The sequence below is a fragment of the Zalophus californianus genome, chromosome 8 (assembly GCF_009762305.2).
Source record: "Zalophus californianus isolate mZalCal1 chromosome 8, mZalCal1.pri.v2, whole genome shotgun sequence".
Taxonomy (NCBI): Eukaryota; Metazoa; Chordata; class Mammalia; order Carnivora; family Otariidae; genus Zalophus; species Zalophus californianus.
In genome coordinates this window covers 94,530,278-94,550,676 of record NC_045602.1, presented here as the reverse complement: position 1 = coordinate 94,550,676, position 20,399 = coordinate 94,530,278, and the positions used below count along the sequence as shown (strand labels likewise).

At 44.4% G+C, this 20,399-nt stretch overlaps 1 protein-coding gene across 6 annotated transcripts in view; it reads right to left on the bottom strand.

The window, feature by feature from the left end:
* The window catches only part of RALGAPA2 (Ral GTPase activating protein catalytic subunit alpha 2), a 341,673-nt gene that overhangs the window by 38,707 nt on the left and 282,567 nt on the right, over window positions 1-20,399 (bottom strand). For 2 of the 6 annotated variants that reach the window (XM_027624204.2, XM_027624207.2), the window contains one exon: window positions 9,614-11,770. The exons of 1 other annotated variant lie outside the window; for it this stretch is intronic. In XM_027624204.2, the coding sequence (XP_027480005.1) occupies window positions 11,467-11,770 (304 nt within the window). In that variant the 3' untranslated portion in view covers window positions 9,614-11,466. Of the gene's footprint in view, window positions 1-9,613; window positions 11,771-12,943; window positions 14,072-20,399 lie in introns of those variants that run through there. 3 more of the 6 variants (XM_027624200.2, XM_027624201.2, XM_027624205.2) reach the window with 2 other exon arrangements.

The window sequence follows — 20,399 nt, the reverse complement described above, 5'->3', positions numbered from 1 at the left end:
TAATAAACTGTATTAATTTAATTCTTTCATTTATGCATCAGGGAGGGACTGGGAAATTTAAATGAGTCCATTTAAAGCAAAACTGATCTTACTCTGCTTATTTCTGGTCACTTCCTTAGGACAATCAGTATATAATTCTAAAGTTTTATTAATTAATTAGTTCAAATGGACATTTTCAATGAGAAAATAATGTAGCTTCATCAAATATGTACTTTGAAGTTGCAACATGCTTCAACACCGGAGAACAATGCAGCTTTTCACTGCAAGATCCATTTGGCTTTTGCTTCACAATCCAAACCCTGAGAGGCAATAAGAAGGGATTATTCTTCAACTGTTATCTTTCAAAGGTAATAAAGCTTCTGGCAAATCCTTATTTTTTAATTATGTGCTACTCGGTGTCATTAAAAATCACTGAAGAGGGTACACTCGTCTTTGCAATGACTCTGAGCAAAAGAGGGACTAGAGACACATGTGTTGTGGAAGATAGCATGGTCTAAGCCAACCCTATGTTCAGGACACATGGCCCTAGGCAAGTAGCTTGCCTCTCAGAACCCCAGTTCTTCATCTGGGAAAGGGGGTTCAGGGCTTACCTGTAGGGCCATGTTCCAGGGAGGGGGAATGATGCCATATGGGTGCGGAGTCCAGGGGCCAGGTCGAGTGCTGTTCATGACCACAGCAGCACCCGTTGGTGGAACTGAAGGGCAGTTGGAAAGGGATAACTGTGGGGTGGGGAGCCCTGGCATCACAGAGCAGAGGAGGGAAGGCAGGATGGCACTGGGGCTGAGGATTGGTCGGCAGCCTCCATGGTGGCCAGACATCTGGCCCAGAATCATGGGCCTTGATGAAGGCTAAGGCATCTCCTTGTCCCATGGCCTGAAACTGCTTCCTCCAACAATGGAGAAACATCTCAGGGGAAATGTTCTTCTCAACTAAAAACTGAAACAGGAAGACCAGGGACGAGGACAGTCATGGTTTTAAATCATGGAAACTCGAGGGCCGCCTACGGTAGATTCTGAATCTCATCAAGTACCTGGGTGATTCACTTGTGAACTGATGTTTCTGACTATTCCTTAGAAATGTCACTTTAGAAATTCCCTTGGTACTTTCTGTACTGCTCTTGCCTTCCAGGCTTCCCCATACCCACACGCTGATCATCAGATGGGGTCCCACCGCTTTCATGGGACATCACGTAAGCACACCCTGGGGATCCCCTGTCCCGGTATGTATTCGACTTGGCCTCTGAGGGTCAAGGAGAGTGCATGAATGAGATAATGTTAAAAAAAAAAAAAAAAGTCTACACTTCCTCAGTCAGGAGTAATTATTTTTTGAGTTCATGGAGACCATAAAAGACGTCTACCTCATGGTCCCTGTCTTCTCCCCAGCTTACCACTGGTGCAGCACGACTGACCTGCAGGACACGCTTCCCAGGGCTTCTAGGTAGTGCCTATAAATGCTCCAGGTATTGAGTGCAGGGACCAGGCCGGGCCCTTTGTAATGGTTGGGATGCTTTGTGGGGTGGGTCCTCCCTGCAGCATGGCTCTGAGACTTGGGTAGAGTCTGTATAGGCAGGGGAAGCATGATGGAGGAGGAGATGGTGAGGAGCAGCGGGGGCAGTTCCCAAGAAGACAGTCTATAGACGTACGGAAAACAGGGCTTCTTAGAAATAGGACTGAGAGAAGTCTAGATGTGACTGGCAGGAGGGGTGGTGGCCCCCAAAGAGGGAAGCTTGACTGATGAGGCGGGGAGGTGGGTCTGGCAGCCAGGCACAAAGGCTGAGGGAAAGGAGAGATGACATAGCATGGGGGTCTGGCACAGAAAGCCCCTGACACAGCCCTGGGGATGCCTCTGGGTGAGAAAAACAGTATGGCACAGGGTGAGAAACCAGACAGGGTAGAGGACATTCAAAGAGCAGACAGGTCTTGAGGGGTGCCTGGCTGGCTCAGTCGGTAGAGATTCTGACTCTTGATCTCAAGGTCATGAGTTCAAGCCCCATGCTGGGCGTGGTGCCTACTTAAAAAAATAAAATAAAATGTTTGGGGGGCCTGGGTGGCTCAGTCGGTTAAGCGTCTGACTCTTGATTTCGGCTCAGGTCATGATCTCAAGGTTGTGAGAGGCTCAGAGCTCAGTGGGGTGTCTATTTCTCTCTCTCTCTCTCTCTCTCTTTCCTTCTGCTCTTCCCTCTGCTTGAGCTCTCTCTCTTTCTAAAATAAATAAGTCTTAAAAAAAAAAAAACAAAAACAACCAAAGAGCAGACAGGTCTAATGAATGGTGCAGAGAAAACTTAATCATGCACCACATTTTATAATTTTTAAGTGTTTTATTGAATTCGCAAGAATTTTTGCAAACTGGCAATAGATTCCTCCAAAAATATTCTTGAGATGGGGGATGGAAACATGCAAAACAATTTTAAGCATCTTTGTTTCTGCGATTCTCAAAAGGAGTGTGTCACCAGGTCATAATGCCACCTACAGAGCACACGTGCCCTTCTGGGTGCAGCCGAAGTTCCTGGAATGTGCAGCTCCAGCGGAGGCTATCTTTAATGCAGAGAATCTACTAACGTTGCTTGTACAGATTTAGTGAGAGAGATAAATGGTTTAACTTGTGACCAGTAACAGATGATATGTAGGTCACTGAAATCATATATCTTTTGGAAAAAGCACTTGGTGAGAGGAATTCTAAGGGCCGGGAGAAAGGAGCCCTTGTGGCACAAGGGCCAGGATCACTGGTCACTGTCAGAAGCCACCATGAGAGCAAGCCATTTTCCCCCCTTGATGATCTGACCACTACAGAAGGAGATGCCTACATCATTTTCTACAGGGACGGTCCAAGAATGTGACTTTTTTTTTTTTAAGATTTTATTTATTTATTTGACAGAGAGAGACACAGCAAGAGAGGGAACACAAGCAGGGGGAGTGGGAGAGGGATAAGCAGGCTTCCCACCAAGCAGGGAGCCCGATGAGGGGCTCGATCCCAGGACCCTGGGATCATGACCTGAGCTGAAGGCAGACGCTTAATGACTGAGCCAGCCAGCCACTCCAGAATGTGACCATCTTATTGAATCTATCCGTGAGTGAGTGCCAGGGCCCTCCGTGGGTGATTATCATTAGCTGCCTGGTGTCACAAGCCAGGAGATACCATGGGACAAAAACTGGGGGGAGGTCAAAAGTTACCGAGCAGTGGTTCCCCACGAGTTTTGTGACAATGCTAATCTTATTATTAAAGGTAAGCAATCAGCCACCTAAAGGGCTTTTACCTTTGAATTTTTTGAAGGACACATTAAAGGCACCTACTTGAACTTTTTATCACTCAGTAATGCTATAAAATTCCCTTGGTTAGGAGAGAATTAAAAATAAAGGCCACTGCATATCATTAGAAAACAGTTATGTAGAGTTAATGATTTAAAGGAGATGAAACAGCAGATTAATTCACCATGGTGAAAATCGACTCTGCCACGTTACATGTACATGGTAAACCAAAGAATTCTTTATTTACTGAGAATGGTTTATTTTGAAAGAACAAACTCTGATCGCTCTCCAAATAGCCTTGTCCCTGGGTGTTTTGTTTTGTGTTTTGTTGTTGTGGTTGTTAGCTGGCCTCCTGCTTCTGCCAGGGAGGATCATTATCATTGTTAAATGCACGAATTCCACAAATTGCCCATCCTGGAGTTGCCATATGCAAAGCAGCTGCTCTCTGCCAGGGCTTCTCCGGCAGGCCATGGCCACGACCTCTGCTCCAGCTGCCTGGTGACCCACATCTGGCTTGCTGCTGTGCCCCCAGCATCTGCTAAGTGAATTCTGCTAGTGCTAAAGAGCCGGTATTTTAAGAAAACACCATGCACATTTAGTGACAATACATTTGGCCATTTTCACTTCATGCCAAGAAGAAAGACATTCCTATCCATCCATCCATCCGTCCATCCATCCATCCGCCCGTCCATCCGTCTACCCATCTACCTGTCCATTCACAAACATAATTATTACTCCTATTCTGTGCCAATCTTGTGCCAAGATTATTTGGAAAAATTCTCAGGAAATTCTATGGAGACGGTATTGGCTATTTTCATTTTAAAGCTGAAGAAAGCAAGGCTCTGAGAAGTTAAAGATTAGGCCAACATTGGCAACTTCAGGTTCAACCTAATAATGTGTCCTGAGCCAGAGGAAGGGGAGAGAAAGAGAGTGAGAGCGCACAAGCAAGGGAGAACGAGCCTGCATTCTTTCCAGAGAAAAATTTGAAACAGGTGGAAGGAACGAGGAGAGACACCTAAACCCAGCTGGAGGGTGCGGGGTTGGGGGGCTGGGAGAAGATGGGGCTGGGCATGGGAGACCACCTCCAGAGGCTGTTAGTCTGTGAAATCAGGAATAAGCCCTTTGATATAAGCAATAAGTACAAATTCAATTTTAACACGTCATACATTTCTGGACAAGCTGCACCACCTGCAGTTTGACCTATCTTACAGGGCCGAACTATTTCTGACATGAGGTCTGGCAACTGTAAATATTCATGGACAAACGCCCTCAGCCCATTTAAAGCAAGCTCTTACTAATTACTAATTAATGTATTCTCACGTAAATCTAGTTGGCATCATGCACTCAAAGGACTACAGAGACGAGGTCACCTGAGAAGTTACAGGGTCTGGATGTTTGCTTGAGAACAAAGACAGTGTTCTTAAAAAAAGAGGACTGGGACCTCTATGTCAAAGTCTAACAGGTAAGTGCCAAAACAGCGACAAAAGTCCCTCCTATCCCTGTACACAGGCCTCTCATTGAGGACTCACGAGAAGGGCCGGCAGGTCCTCTCACTGAGGGTTTGCATGGTCAGCAACAAGGCCCGGCTTTTAAATGAAAAAGTTCAAAGCCAGAGTAGATGGGCAAGAGTAAAAGCATATACACACAAGTGGAGATGCTTTCAGCCCCTCTGAGCTCTGCGGGGCTGTTTCAGCTGTACCTGAAGTTGCGGAGAGCGAGTCGCAGACATCCCCACACAAGACACAGAGGTGTTTTAGGCTCAATGCTCTGAAGTGAGGACGAGGCAGGGGAAGGCCATCTCCTTGATGGGGTGCACTCGTTTTGAAGCAGCGTGTCATCTTTTATCTTATACCATCTTATGAGGTGAGAGTACTATATTTACATTCCTCCTAGGGAGAGCCATTCCAAGTGAACTCACAAGAAATAATTCCACAAGTTATTCTTCTGCTGTTCTTATCCTGTGTCCAGAAATTAGATAAAACATCACAGAGAGATGGCTCTGAGGTGGCATCTGTTCTTCATCTACACTTCCAGAATTCCACCTGTCCCAACACTTGAGGTGCAAGGGGACCCACCCGATACCCGGGAGCACTGGACGCTGTGGCCCCATTTCTTTGCAAGAGGCTCCTGCAAAGCAGCCTGAGCGCTGATGCCAGGGTGCTGTGCATTGATGACAGATGCTCTTACTGCTGTTGGAGGCTGCATCTGGGGCGCTCAGCTCAGCCCTGGATGCAGGAGATAGCCCTGGGAGAGGGTGGAGGGAGAGATGAGATGTGCAAAAATACAAAACTGAGTTCCAAGACGGAGAGGCAGAGGTAAGCCTCCAAGTGTCAGGTGTTCAGCCATGCCTGAGCAGGCACCACTGGGAGGGATGACAAAGGGGGCTGGACAACAGCCCCCGCTTTCAATGGCTCCATCTTTCAGGGAGGAAAATATACACCAGTGCAGCTAATGCAGAACCAAAGGGAAGGGACGGTAATGCATAAACTTTTTTTTAATATAAAATGGTTTATTTTCAGCAATCTGATTATGAGGTGCTTTTTTTTTTTTCAACTGGAGAACCCTTTGTTCTTTTTTTAAATTTTTTATTGTTATGTTAATCACCATACATTACATCATTAGTTTTTGATGTAGTGTTCCATGATTCATTGTGCATAACACCCAGTGCTCCACGCATGCATAAACTTTTTAATCAAATGTAAGCTCACTAAATGATATCTGAGGGAGAGTAGGGAATTGGGGTCACCTGCTCTAGAGGCCGTTGAGGCAGAGGGCCAAGCATGCTCTCCTTTGCCAAGGCAGAGAGGGAGGCAGAACTCCGCGGGAGAAAAGATGTGTCATGGCACTGTTTTTAGCACAGAAGGAAATGGGCTGATGGTGGAGCTGTTGAGGGGCTGTCAGAGCCCCAGTGCGGTGAAATTCTGTGGCTCTGTTCTCTTGCTCAGGGGAACAAGGGACCCTGAAGCTAAGGACGAGTCTCCAGTCCTCTCAGTGGGCAGGGGCTGCATGGCATTCTCTTTCCTGGGACCGCTTTGGATTGAACTCACACAGACAAGAATCAAGCTGAAGTCTGTGGGCAGGATTAGTATAAGTTTTTGGAGATGTCTTGCTCTGAATTCTGTGTAAGTGAACAGCCCCAGAAATACTGTATTGTAGCTGCTGAAGTCTGAAAATGGGGTGATTTATGTATTAGGCTGAATCATACAAAATTGCTGGTTCTTGACCTACAAAAGTGGAAATTTCATGTGGTCACTGATCACTCTGGAAGGCCCACAGGCCGCATAAGTTCCTCGAGTCGGCCTGGGCCACAGCCCCGCTTGTGGGTACTTCTTCCCTCTCAGGCCACACGTCATGGGCTCGCCAGGGAGCTGGATGGCCTCCAGCATGCAGGGCTTTCCGAACCCTTGAAACCACCCCACAAAGTCACCTCAGGGCTACTAAAATCCCCAATGCCTCCATGTCCTACTGAACCGATTCCAGACCTTCATGGGTGGGTTTGCATGAATTTTCTGAAGAGATCTCAGTCTGTTTGTAAATACCACCCGACTATGCCAAACGACTTAATAAGATAGATCTTTCCTAGCCCCGAGGTGATATTTACCTATTCCCTCTTCCAACACTGTTCCTAACATGAAGGCAAAATGAACTGGTGGCTGACAGAGAAGGTATACTCAAGTGTTGCAACAATAAAGGAGTCATGGGGAAAAGCATCCCTGCCCAGGGCACAGAGGTACAGACAGAACAGCATGGCGGCCGAGGGCATGGCCGATCTCCCCAAGGAGGCAAACACGGGGACGGCCTGCAAAGACTACAACCCATTGACCCTGTTGACTCTGCCATTATAAAACTGGAGGTAGGAGAGTCATCCAAGTAGAAGGATTAAAGCCCTGGCCTTGTTAGGGTTGTCAGGTCAAGGGAAGGAGGTGAGTCTGTGCCCCAGACCCCTGGAAGGGTGGGAGCAGTTACCCACCCATGTCTTGACAGCCGTGCCAGACCCAGCCTGCAAGTCTGTGCAGGAGCGAGGAGCCAGGCAGCGCCCTGCCACAGGCTAGAGAGGTCCTGGGCAGCTTATGGGAGGCTCAGGGTTCTGAATGCTGCCTGCAGGACTTTGGCAAGGTCTCCACCCTCCCTGAAACCCCAGTTGCCTCCGTAAAGTGGGCATATTATAGAATCCAGTTGTTAATTTACGTGTAATATATAATTTGTACAGTGTAACGTTAGATAAATGCCAGTTATTGTTATTAAATAGATGCTTACCCTCTGCAAATGGGGAGATTAAGTCAGACTAGCGAGCACCAACAGCCCTGAATGTCCCAAAGACCTGGTGACTTAGGACACCCATGACTCCATTCCCTCTCACACGCCACATCCCATCTGGTAGCAAATCCCAATCTGTCTAGAACCTGGCCACTTGTCACCACTGCATGCCACCCCTGAGCCAAGTCATTGTCTCTTTGTCCCTGGATTATGGCTGTAGCCCCCTCTTTGCTCTGCTAGCCTCTCTGTACCCAGCAGCAGGGGTCATGATGGGATGGTGTCCCTCCAATGGCCCCATCTCACAGAAAAAGCTAAGTCCTTATGGCAGTTGGTGAGGCCCTACTGGGCCCTTGCCATCAATCACCTCTGACCTCTCTGTGTCTTCTGCCTGGAATGTTTTCCCCAGAACCCTCCTCACTTTCTTGGGAGGCACCCTGATCCAATCCCTTCCCTCTCCTCCACATTCCTCACACATTAATGTGCTCTGCATCTTCATGATTTGTTCTGCTTGCTATATGCCTCCCCCCACTAGAATGGAAGCTCCAGAAGGGCAGGCATTGTGGTCTGTCTTGGTCTGTAGGTTTTGTCCCAGGCCTGCAACCTACAGCCACAGTACCTTAGGTGGCTGGCTGGCTGAAGGAACATGGCAGTGACTGACTCTGGCTTTTTGCCCCAGTTCAGAGCATCCAAATGAGGCCAGGGTGAGGAGGAGTCTGCTTCCATTGTTCTTGTGAATCCTCAAAGGAGGGTGTTCTTAATCTAGGTCTATGGACAGATCCCAGGGGTCTCTTTCAGGTGATGATCAGAATTCAAGGAGACCTTGGATTTCTATGGTACAGACTGCATCCTTATTTTCACTTTCCTCTAACTGAAATTAAGCAATTCTTTGCATTATGAATATGGACAATGAACCACAGTGGTACTACCTGTGACTTTGTCACCAGTGGAAATTACAGACATTTTTATATCACATCATGGTGCTGCCAATGTCTCAGAATATTGGTTTTGTTCATCACTGCTTCAAAATTACAGTAGTTACAATGCCCACTGCTAGAGCTTAGTTTTTAATGCATGCATAACAATGGCCATATATTACTACATATGTGATTGATTTGGAAAAGTATTTCACTATACCTGATTTACTTTGTAATCCTATGTTTTTTTATTTTCTGCATTTATATACACTCTGAGAAGGACAGGAGGTCCACGGCACAAAGGGAGTGACCCTGCTGATGGGACAGCCTTTAGTTAAGTTCTAGGGTAAATGCTCAAGGTTGAGTCCTCAGAGGGAGTGAGAAGGGTGACAGCCCCTACCACTAACAGTATGGTTCAGTGCTGTCGCATCTGTCCAACCTCCCTATCTATGACTGACATCAGCTCATCTTACAGATGTGGAAACAGCCATGGAGAGGGGGTACTGCTGAGGTCCAAATGGGAGCAGGATTCAGATCTAGGTTTCTAGCTCTAGAATCCTGAGCCAGTGTCAAGAGGGGCTGCCCGTAAAACTCTGCAGTTTGAGCAAAACAAAATGGACTTCCAAGCTAGAGTGGAATACACACACACATACATATACATATGCTTTTTGTCTAACAACTAAATTCAATATATTTACTTTGTCCTTGCAGAATACTTATGTAAAATGGAGCCTGACAAATAAATCGTTTAGGAAAAAAGGGCATGACCTGGCTCATTTTCCACTGAAAAAGACCTGATGTGTGGGAAGGAGGAAGGAGAGTACACTTATGAAACAGACCCTGCTGCGCTGACAGCTTTTCACGTACCATTGTATTTGCCATCCCTTTTTCACAGATGTGAAAGCTGAGGCTAGGAGTAATGGCCTAACTTGGCTCAGGTCGCTCTCCCATTTTACAACTGAGTGGCTTGACTGCCATCTGATAATAAAGATACTGAGAAACACCTGACATTGTCCTTTTTTTTTTTTTAAGATTTTATTTATTTCTTTATTTGAGAGAGAGAGCGCGCACAGGCAGGGGGAAGAGAAGGCTCTCCACTGAGCAGGGAGCCCTACACACGATGTGGGGCTTGATCCCAGGACCCTGGGATCATGACCTGAGCCCAAGGCAGATGTTTAGCCGACTGCACCACCCAGGTGCCCCCTAACATTCATCCTTGTAAGCAATCCTAGTAAATCTTCACAGTTAGTTACCACCGGTCAGACCCAGTACCAGGCCGGAAACGTTTTTCTCATTTCAGTTTCCTAATGGTAGCTCCTGCCCTGGGGGCAGGGGTGGGATTCCCCACTAGAAAAGCTCCAGGCAACAGTCACAGCCCCTCTGAATCAACAGCCACATGCACAGCTTCAGAGCAATACAAAACAGGTAATTTAATTTCATAAAAGGATCTTTCTACAGTTTGTTTTTTTCCTCCCAGCCTATTGAAATGTACACACCACGAGGACAAAGTACAAGGTGCTGTTCGGCTGTAATTTTACTTCTGCACATATTTAATGTGCTGCTGGGGATGAAACATTTCATGGTTCCTGTGCTCAGTAAATGAAATAAATCAATGTGTTTAAGAGAGAGCGATTTTTTTCCCTTGCTGTTTGGGGGGAAGAGCTCTTTACTTTTCTATTAACATGAACTTAATGAACCATTTCACATTCAAAACCCCTTAGAAAGGTCGTAATGCCTATTTCCTAATTAAATTTTTTTAAAGTCAAATAATGCTAATTTTCTTTTATATTTCCACATGGGGAGCAGCGCTTTATAAAAAAAAAATTACTGGAACAAACAACAGCATTGAGTGAAGGACTATTTCAGTGAGTTAAAGATCGATGCTTGTAGGGCTTTATAAAGGAAGACAGAGAGAGCAAAGACATGGCCCAGTGTTTTATTAAATATAGCCAAAGAACCACAGAATTTGGGTTGCCATGGAATCCAGGCCTCAGTGAAGTTTATCGTTGGGTGTCAAGTTGGTGTTATGCTTCAAAAGGAGCAGCCATAAAGCCAACACGCTTTAAGCAACAGTGGTCATTCCGCATTTAGGTGCCTTTGCTCGGATTTCCTTTACATCCTGTATTAAAAACACCGAGGCTTCGTGTGATGCAGAAACAGGTACTTGAGGCTCACTGCTGCTTCGTTCTCAGGCCGGTCTGATTTTTTTCCCCTAATTGCAGCAGACAGCATCGGAGCTTTGTCAGCGTTACCTGCTCTGAATAGAAGCACTCTTGGGCCGCCTCGTCAAAGACCAGGGAAGAAAGCAGGCTCTCTGGCTGGCAGCGGTCTTGGATTCTCGCCCCCGGCCATACTGTGCAATCACGCTGTTTATTCCACTGTAACAATCAGACGGCGTGAGCGGAGCACCTGGTCCTCCCGGCCGGGCCTTCCTTGGCAGCTGACGGGCAACCTCGCTGCCAGGTGGTCACGCTTCAATTACATTAGCTAGCCATTCTAGGGTTAACGAGGACCCACTTTCTTCAGAATGCCTAGGGAAAATCAGTTCTTCATAAAGGACAGTATGCCTTTTGTTGATCACTGAACAATGTTGCTGAAAATCCATTAAATTAAATTCTCTTTATTGGACTGCATAATGCAGTCGCGATAGCCTCAGCGAGAAGTTTGCACGTTTATTTACCAAATTTCTGAATAATTTATACATGGATCCTGGCTCTTCTTTCATTTAGTGGTCAAATGCTTCTTCGGAATGGAACAGTGTGGTTTTGCCTTCATTTTAATAGGGGTTAATGCTCGCTTGCAAAAAAAAAAACAAAACAAAAAAAACAAAAGCAGACTGAATTGAAAACCGGCCAGAAGAGTCAGTCTCACTTTAACTCAGAATTCATATTCCAATTTTCTTTTGCAGGGGGACTTTCAAATATATTGGCATGAATTTATGTAATATGCTTTTTCTTCTTCATATGATCACCATTTTTATAGAGAGATGGAAACAAGAATGGGGGGTAGGACGGCTGCTGAGCTGCCGGTCCGGGGACAGTGGCCGAGGCTCAGGTGGAGGTGAGCCTTGGTGGAAGAGCACAGAGTGGCTGAGTTAGATGCGCGGCCGGGGCGCCCTCGCACCCACCACAGCTGCTCCCTGCAGGCCTCATGCGACAGGTGGGCAGGACAGCAGCAGACGGGAGCCCCCTTGCCCTCTTCTTCCTTTGCTCTTTCCCCCCCAGTAGCGACAGGGGGCCCCTGGAGGAGCCCTCCTTTCTTGTTCCGGCGGGTGCTTTAGGTTCCCGACGGTTAGACACCTCAGCCAGCAGCCTCGGACACACGGCCAAACAGTTTGAATGTGTTGGAAGAGCTCTGAGTGGAAGATGTGTAAGGAAAACAAACGTATAGAGATATCAACAGTAGTTTAGATAATATTTTCCTAGGAATTTAGCCTTAGCTGTTTGGGAGATAATTTAAAATAGGATTTTTTTTTTTTAATTCAGAGGAAGCATTAATAAAAACATCAACAACAAAAAAGTTAGATATTAGGTACATACTAGGTACCAAAAGAACATAAGCCAAACAAAGAAAAATTTTCTCTTGAATTTCACTTTCAATTATGGGAGGGGGGGAAAAAACTCTACCTTTTTTCAGAGATGAGGAAGAGCGTCCGAACAAATTTAGGGAGAAAGGTAAATTTTAGTTGATATGCAAATTACAAGTACTGTGTGAGAATATTTGTAGCAATTAGTGATGGCGCAGTCGGAGGTGGAAGGCAGGAGAGAACAAGCGCTCATGGGGAGAGCACTGGCCTAGTGTGAGGGCCTCTCCACTCACTGGCCGAGGTGCTTGGGCAAATCCCTGCACTTCTTTCTTTTCTTTTCTTTTCTTTTTTTTTAAGATTTTCTTTATTTATTTGAGAGAGAGAGAGAGAGAACGAGTTGGGGAGGAATAGGGGGAGAGGGAGAAGCAGGCTCCCGGCTCAGCAAGAAGCCTGGTGCGGGGCTCGATCCCAGGACTCCGGGATCATGACCTGAGCTGAAGGCAGACGCTTAACTGACTGAGCCACCCGGGTGCCCCACCTGCACTTCTTTCTGAGCCTCAGTTTCCTCTCATGTAGAATGGGACAACAAGCCCACTCCCTAGTTACAACTAAATGCACATAAAGCCGTGTTGCTGTGTTACACACACCCCAGGAGCTCATGTAAGGATGATTGGCTAGTAGACATTTTACAAGAACGTCATCAACTTCCAGTTCGCTGAGGCGCCTTCCCCTCGGCCCTCCATCAGCCTAGCCTGATTCAAGCTAGGAGCACGTACTCAGGCACTCTCAGCCCTGTAACGTAACCACTTCATTGATTTCCTTTGCAGTCAAACCTCCAAAGCAAAAGCAAATTAGAACCCAGTGCCAGAACAAAGCAAACATCAAAGAATAACTTTCTGTTATATTGCTGATGGAATATCAAGAGCACAGATTACAATCGGACATTCGGAAGTAAATGTTTTAGTTTTGCTTCCTGATCATTTTCGATAAACGCTTTGCCTTTGCCTTGGCATTTATCTTCCTGAGGCAGGCTGGTGTCTGGTCACAATGTACGGTTCTAGTAACATTATCTCTGAATTATAAGATCCACCTTGAACAAGGCTCCAGCACAAGGGTATTAGAATGTGCTGGTGACAAGCAGAAGCTCTTTTGCAGCTCAAAAACAATGGCTGAAGCTTCCGTATGAATAGGCAGAAAGCACATCAAAGGCAGGCTTTTATGGAGAAAAATTGTGTGATGTCCACTTTAATCTCTCTCAAAATCTATGCACAAACTGAACCCAATTTCATTTTTCACATAAATGCTAAGGCTTGATAACAAGGACATCTTTTTCTTTACAGTTAAAAGACGAGGAGACAAAGATACGCTAGCATAGCCTTTGAACTTTTTAAAGCTATATCAATGAGCCATGATACTTAACCACTGATACAAGGGCAGAGATTTTACAATAGCTGCATTTAAAGCATTCTGACTAAAACCATTCATTATTATAGATTAAAGAATAGCACTGATATCTACACTTTCTTTAAAGCTTCATAGTTTTTATACTTTTAACCCTTTGATCAATCTCACAAAGGTCTAAAAAGGTAAGATGGTAATATCACAAGGGTTTATAAAAAGACACTGGTATAGGGATGTCATTTGAAGGGGGTCACATTCATTTCTTGGATGAGGAAGGATGCAGAAGCAGCACGTTTTGGGGTAGAAATGGGGGGACTGTTCTCTGGTGAACAAAAGATGTCTTGGAATGGAGATAATCCAAGCAGTGGCTCTTCTGACACTGAGTTGTTTGTGGGGGGTGGTGGTGAGGGCTATGAAATGGTGTCTTCAGAATGCCTCCCGATCTCCACTTTCCTCTTCTTGTACCTCTGGGTTCCTCTTGAGCCTTGGGTGTCCCATAACAGGTGCCCCCATTGTGAAGTTGGTGCTGTTTGTCTTTCACAGTTTCCAGCCAGCATCCCAGAGTCCCTTACCTGCTCCCGCCTGCCCGGCTGCTCCTCCTCTCACGTGACATTCTTGCGGGTGGAATCCAGGCTCTGCGGTCACACTGCTGGTGCTCCAATCTCCCCATCCTCACTCATCCAGCTGTGTGCTCATGAGGAAGTCAGTCCACCTCTTTGAGCCTCAGACTCCTCGCAGGTTAAGGGTGAAAACAGTGATCCTACACAAATTGCTTAGTACGGTGCCCAGCACAAGCTAAGCCCTAGACAGATGTTTGCCATTACCTACCACTCTAGGCTCGGAGAGAAACCATGGAAGTTCCTGACCCCATCTCCCACAAAGCAGCAGCAAGCCTTTCCTCCTAGGCCGTGGGCATCCAGAATCCCTGCTAAGGGGGCTGCTAATGCTTCATGGCAACAGTGCTCATTCCTGGCTGCACGTGAGAATAATCCAGTGATTAATCCGCACTGATGAAGCCCGACTCCAAACCAAGTCACCAGAATCTGTGGAGAAGATCCTGGGCATCAGTCTGTACTGCACTTCCCCATGGGATGCTAGGGTTGAGAACCAGGGCTGAAGACAGTGCGACACAAACATTTCCCCTGGAGTCCTCCCCCTCTGCACAGGGCCACAGAATGGGAAGGGAGGACCTTCAGGGGTCTGGAAGCCAGGCTGGAGGGACCTGCAAGCAAGAAATGTGTTCGATTTCTTATCTTAATGCAAATTCCTGGTGTGTGTTTACGTTAATAAAAAATGTTGTAAATGATTAAACACCCAGTACTGCTGCTGATCTGCAAAGATGAGTTCTGCTTCTCATGGGACCCAACTGGCTTATCGCCTGGTTTCCCAATGTGAGAAGCTCTAATGTAATGTCTGGCTGTCCCAGGGGTGTTTGAGTTTCGAGAGGAGGTTCATGAAGACAGAGAAGCTTGTTATCCAAAGGGCTGAAGTCAGGATGGCGGAAAGGCAGATGACAGGACAAACACACTGTTCAGAGGTTGGTTCCGGGTAGGAGGGCCACTGCCTGACATTTGCTCTGCCACTAGAATCAGAAGTTCAGGGGAGCCTTTAACCTAATCCTGGCTTTAGTTCAGCTCGTGGCCTTGACTAGTCCACATCTCCCAGAAAAGGCTGCTCCTGAAAAAAGCTTGTTTTAAAAACCAAAAGCAAAAAAGACCAACCACCAACCTCTCTTGCCTAGCAGGGCTACGTGGTGGGGATGTGTGCGAAGAACCTCTCAACGGAGCCTCCCCTGCACAGCACCGAAACACTTCCGTCACCTTGACCTATCAAACAGGTGTTTAAGACTCACATTTCAGTGGGATTTTAATCATAAACAGATTTTATCAGTTTGTCCAATGCCTTTACCATTCTTAGAACCAGCCCGTAAGAAGTATACTCTTGAAAAGAAAAACTGGCAAAATCCAGCAATGGCTTTGAAAGACGCTACAAGAAGGTCTGAATTTGTAGGCATTTTCTGAAAAGTTGAAATGACACAGCTGAAACTAATGGATCCTACTAGCCCTGAACAATTTACATCTGTTTTGGAAAAAAAAAAGATTTTTAATGAGTGGATTTATGAGCAGAGTCTATTTTCTTCTTAGAGCCAAAAGTATTTCTCCTGCTGAAGGACCTTTCCCTCCCTTCAACAAGAGCCGTGGTCAGTAAAATTTTACATTCTTATTTAACTACATGTTCATAACAAATCAAACCCGTGAGCTCCTCTGACTTGCATGGATGTGTAGGTTTCTAGTTAGCAGGAGTACACAGGTAAAAATAGAGAGCTACAAAACAACAAAATTTGAGATTTTTGTTTCTTTACAATTTCTCCATTTTGAGGAGAAACAAGTGAGAACCATTTAGAGAAATAAAAAACAATTCTAAACTAATTTTACATTAAACACATATGGTGGCAGGTTATAAACCTTTTTCTGGAATTGATTTTTAAAGCCCTTATCACAAAACAGGGTTGGAGACACTGCATATAATAACAATAATAAAATAACACCCGTTGGGCACAATGCCCAGAGAAACCAGCTACGCAAATATAAGGCGAAAGGAAAAGGATGGTCTCAGAGAGAGACCAAAATGGTTCAAGAAACGGCAATGTCGACACTCGGGCCTTCCATGGAATGAGCGGCCTCCCAGATGCAGCCCTGGGCTCTGGCAGATGTCCTGTTTGGCAGTTAAACCCTTCTCACAGCCTGCACCCCCCGCCCGTCCAAAACCGCCATGCACGCAGATTTCTTTGCACAGTTAATGGAGTTCATATTCATATATAATACACATTTTGAGAATCCAAAAAATTAGGTTGAACTACATGAAAAGGCATTTTTGGTTAGGCACCAAATAGTCAAATATCAGCAATTTCATCTACTACAAGCCAACTTAAAGCAAGGAGTGGGGAGCTCATCCCACAATTGTCTCTCATTTTTCATCAACATAAAGCTTTTTTCAGGGGCGCCTGGGTGGCTCAGTTGGTTAAGTGTCTGCCTTCAGCTCAGGTCACGATCCCAGGGTCCTGGGATTGAGCCCCATGTCGGGCTCCCTGCTCAGTAGGGAACCTGCTTCTCCCTCTCCTACCTGCCACTCCCCCTGCTTGTGCTCTCTCTCTCTTTGTCAAACAGATAAATAAAATCTTAAAAAAAGAAAAAAAAAGCTGTTTTCAGAAAACCTCTAGAGGGGATGGGGTGGGACAGTTCCTGATCAGGCCACATCAACAGAGCCAGAGGATCCCTGCCCCTTATCAATGGTGTCTCCAAGGAGGGTGCCCGGTCCCCGACTACAGACAACATTCTGCTCAACAGAGGTTCAGGGAAGGAGAGTAAAGGGTGGTGCTCTTCTAAAGGTCCCAATCCCATGCGTCCACACATGAGTGAGCACCCTGTGGCAGCATTCTAGCTGCCTTTTGCACAACTATTCTTCTAACTCTTAATCTGTTTTGTTTCTATGCTTACCGTGCATGGGGTACTTAGTTTGGAATAACTGTAATATTGATTTTCAAATCTATTAACTTTATAATTGTTAAATGGGAACACAAATACAGTTTCTCTCCAATTCTGATGGGGTAGGTAAAAATAGTTTTTGAAGAAATGAATATTCAGACATATATATATTTTACCATTATAGGTAAATATATATAAAAATATATATTTTACCATTATAGGAATAAGAGTTAATATTATGATGAAGAAATATAAGCTGAATGTGGGACTCTATTCTGTCTTAGGGTAGAAAGAAATTCTATGACTTGAGAGCACCCGACTGGGTAGAGTGGAGTTTAACCTCCAATATTAAATAGTCTTTAAGAAAAGGCATGAACCATAGGTATTATTTTTTAAAATCAGCGTTAAACAGCTGATCTTAGTTTGTAATAGATTTTTTGAATGAACATGGCTAGTTTTACACCATGTGTCATAAAATATCAAATTTGTCAGGTCTTTGAATAGATAATAACAAACCACCTCTATGTCCAGACAGAATTTTACAACACACTAAAAATTAAACAAATAGTGGAAGTTTTAAAAATATTTTTCTTGAGTGTTACCATTTTCCCAGAAGAAACAAACTCAATTGCTATTCCATTATTTTTAATAAAATCTATGCTATAAAATTTCTTGGGCAATTCCATAAAGGAGATACTGGAAAATGGTAATGACATTTTATTTCTGACATTCAAGCATTTCTAGAATTTTAATTTCAGAAAGGAAAAGCTCAAACTAATAGGTATATTTTCACTGCATTGAAAGGAAGTGTAACTTTTTTAAATTTGAATTTTTTTCATCTCATTTTATTTAAATTCCTGTACAGTTAACATACAGTGTTACATTAGTTTCAAGTGTACAATATAGTGATTCAACAATTTGAATCTTGATTCTCACCTAAGAGAAAATTATAAAAACTGATTAATAATTCACTTGCTTAGGAAGGGATCTGACTTTGGGTTTGTGAATATATAATGAAGGAAAAAGTAAATTTGCTTTCAAGTTAAGACTTAACAGAAGTTTGTTGAGTCCATAATTAGCACCTACCCGGGCGGGCTTTCTAGAATCTCAACAAGGAAAACCTGGAATGCAAGTCCCATTCAACAACCTGAGAAGACCAAGCGCTTTTCACAGGCAAAGAACACATTACGAAGTTCATTAATTAAACAGTGCGGGTGGAGCAGATGGATGCTACCTACGCTCGAATGACGCTAAATTGGGACAGAGGTTTGCAGTCCTTAATGAGGCTCCATAAAATGAATGATTACATAGTGATCACAAGTAAACAAGCCTGCGAGTAGAGCTGGATTATCAGGGCAACAAGTCCTGCAACATGGTAACAAGAAGACCAACGTGAGTGGAAGTATCCAATACACAAAAACGCCTCTGAGGTCATTCAATCCCAGGACCCTTCCAGAGGCCGAGGAAAGTGGTATGGGGCTACAAAGGGTTAAGCATGAAATGACAGTGGGGCAAGAATATGAAAATGCCTGGCCATGGAAATGAATGGGACAGAAACCTTTTTGTCACATATTAAGTGCATTATTGAGAATGAGACTCTCAAGATTCCTTTTATCTTCGCAGAAAAACAGAGATGCAAAATGTCAGGTACTTGGGCTTTTTAAACTAAAAGGCTTAGCAGAAGCAGCTATCCAGAAAACGTGGGTATTAAGATGATTTTTTTAATGATTTTTTTTCTCTTATTACTAAATTTTTACTTTTTCAGCTATGTCAAATCCTTAAATTTTGGGGGGGCAGGGGCTCCTAATTAGCCTTTGTGCACATGGACTTGTATAAGAAATTATTCAAAGAATTTCTTTGAATTTTTTAATTCTCAAAAGAAATTTTTTAGACTCACAGGTAAAATAGAAACTTATTGTGATATTAAAAATTTGCTATGAATATTTGTTGTTCTCTGGAACTTAAAATTTTGAAATGAAGATTATACCTCTTTAGAATGATCTGTTATATTTTCCAGTTTAGGCATAATATAAGCTCATTAACAGTAATTGAGAACTTTGGAACAAGGGTATCCAGAGAACACAGGGTAGCTATGTATTATAGTGTAGCTCAGAGGTCGGCAGTAGTTAATAGGGACCCCCTGCTTCTGTCCTGTGGCCCCCATTGGGATGCCCCATGTCGTTATGCCTGATCTGTATTTCCTTGGCTTTGATTTTCTCAGTACACATCCTTTACCATAAATTTCTTCAAATCCATTTTTGAAAGAGGTAGAATATAAATAGATTCAACATATACAAATCAGTGTTTTGCTTGCAAGATCAGAAACATCACCATGATGGAACTGTGCTCTCAAATATTCATCAAGGCAAAAGCACAAGGAGTCACACCCATCAGGTCCTTGTTTTGCATTAGACTCTGTTGTGAGATAGGATATTGAGAATATTTATACTGAATGTTTTCAGTGTTGTTTAATTTGGAAGCCACGTGTATTAGGTACAAGTGACGGACATGTGGTGTCAAAATGGAATCCTTTCCATTGCAGTTTATAACACTTTTGCTTTCATCTTTATTTCATAAAATTGAGGTTTAAGGGCTAAGATCCTCTTGGTAAGAATAATGATAGGATAGGCTAAAATGTAATGGAATCGCTTCACTTTCTCAAAGCTGTGTAATTTTGATGGCTTCCTGTTCTCAGGTCAAAAGTGTGGACCCCTGAGAAACAGTGGGGTGGGGGGACTCAGAGTCAGGGTTGGCCGGGGCTCCCATCCTGGCCCTGCCCTGGCTGTGGGGCTGTGGCTAAGCCCCGTGCTTCCTGGAGCTTCATTCTCTCCATCTGTGATATTCTGCAGAGCTGTCACCAAGCGCGGCAATGGACCAATGGCCCTCCTCTTCTGTATGCCTTTGACCATCCTGTGCTTCTCTGCACGTTATCCACTGCTGTCCCAGACTGCCCTTTGGGTGCCAAGTGCCGCCTCCAATCCATCAGCTAATGAGAGAGCATTTTATGGGTCACGTGCAGACACTACTGACTGAGAGTTCAATCTCAGTGGTGTCCCCATTTCTATCCTTGTGAAATTATTTGGATATTCCCCTGCATTTCACCCACATTTCATAAAAATGAGTGGGAATAGGGTAAAATGAAAGTACTGACACTAGTAACGCACATAGCTCTCAACCTCATGGCAGCGGCAGAATTGGAAACCCTTTACCCGGTAAACTCAAGTCAAGTATTTTGAAAACTTCAGTATCTGTTTAATTTAATTTTAATTTAACCGTCATGGTGAATGTTAAAAGTGTCTAATGGATTTTTAGGCTCACTGGGTATACACTAGGTGACTTCTGGTGGCAAAGGGCAAGAGCATTTGAGAACACACTGGAAAAACAGCATCAAACACGAGGATCTGGGAAGTGAGGCAGATTTAGGAATCTTACATACTTTGTTTCATTATCTGAAAACAGAACGCCCTTCATAAGAGATTAGATGTATATTTGAATTCATATCTGTTGATAAGAAAGCAAAAATTCTGGATTTGAAAATGTAACCAAAATGAAATATCAATATTGAGAATAT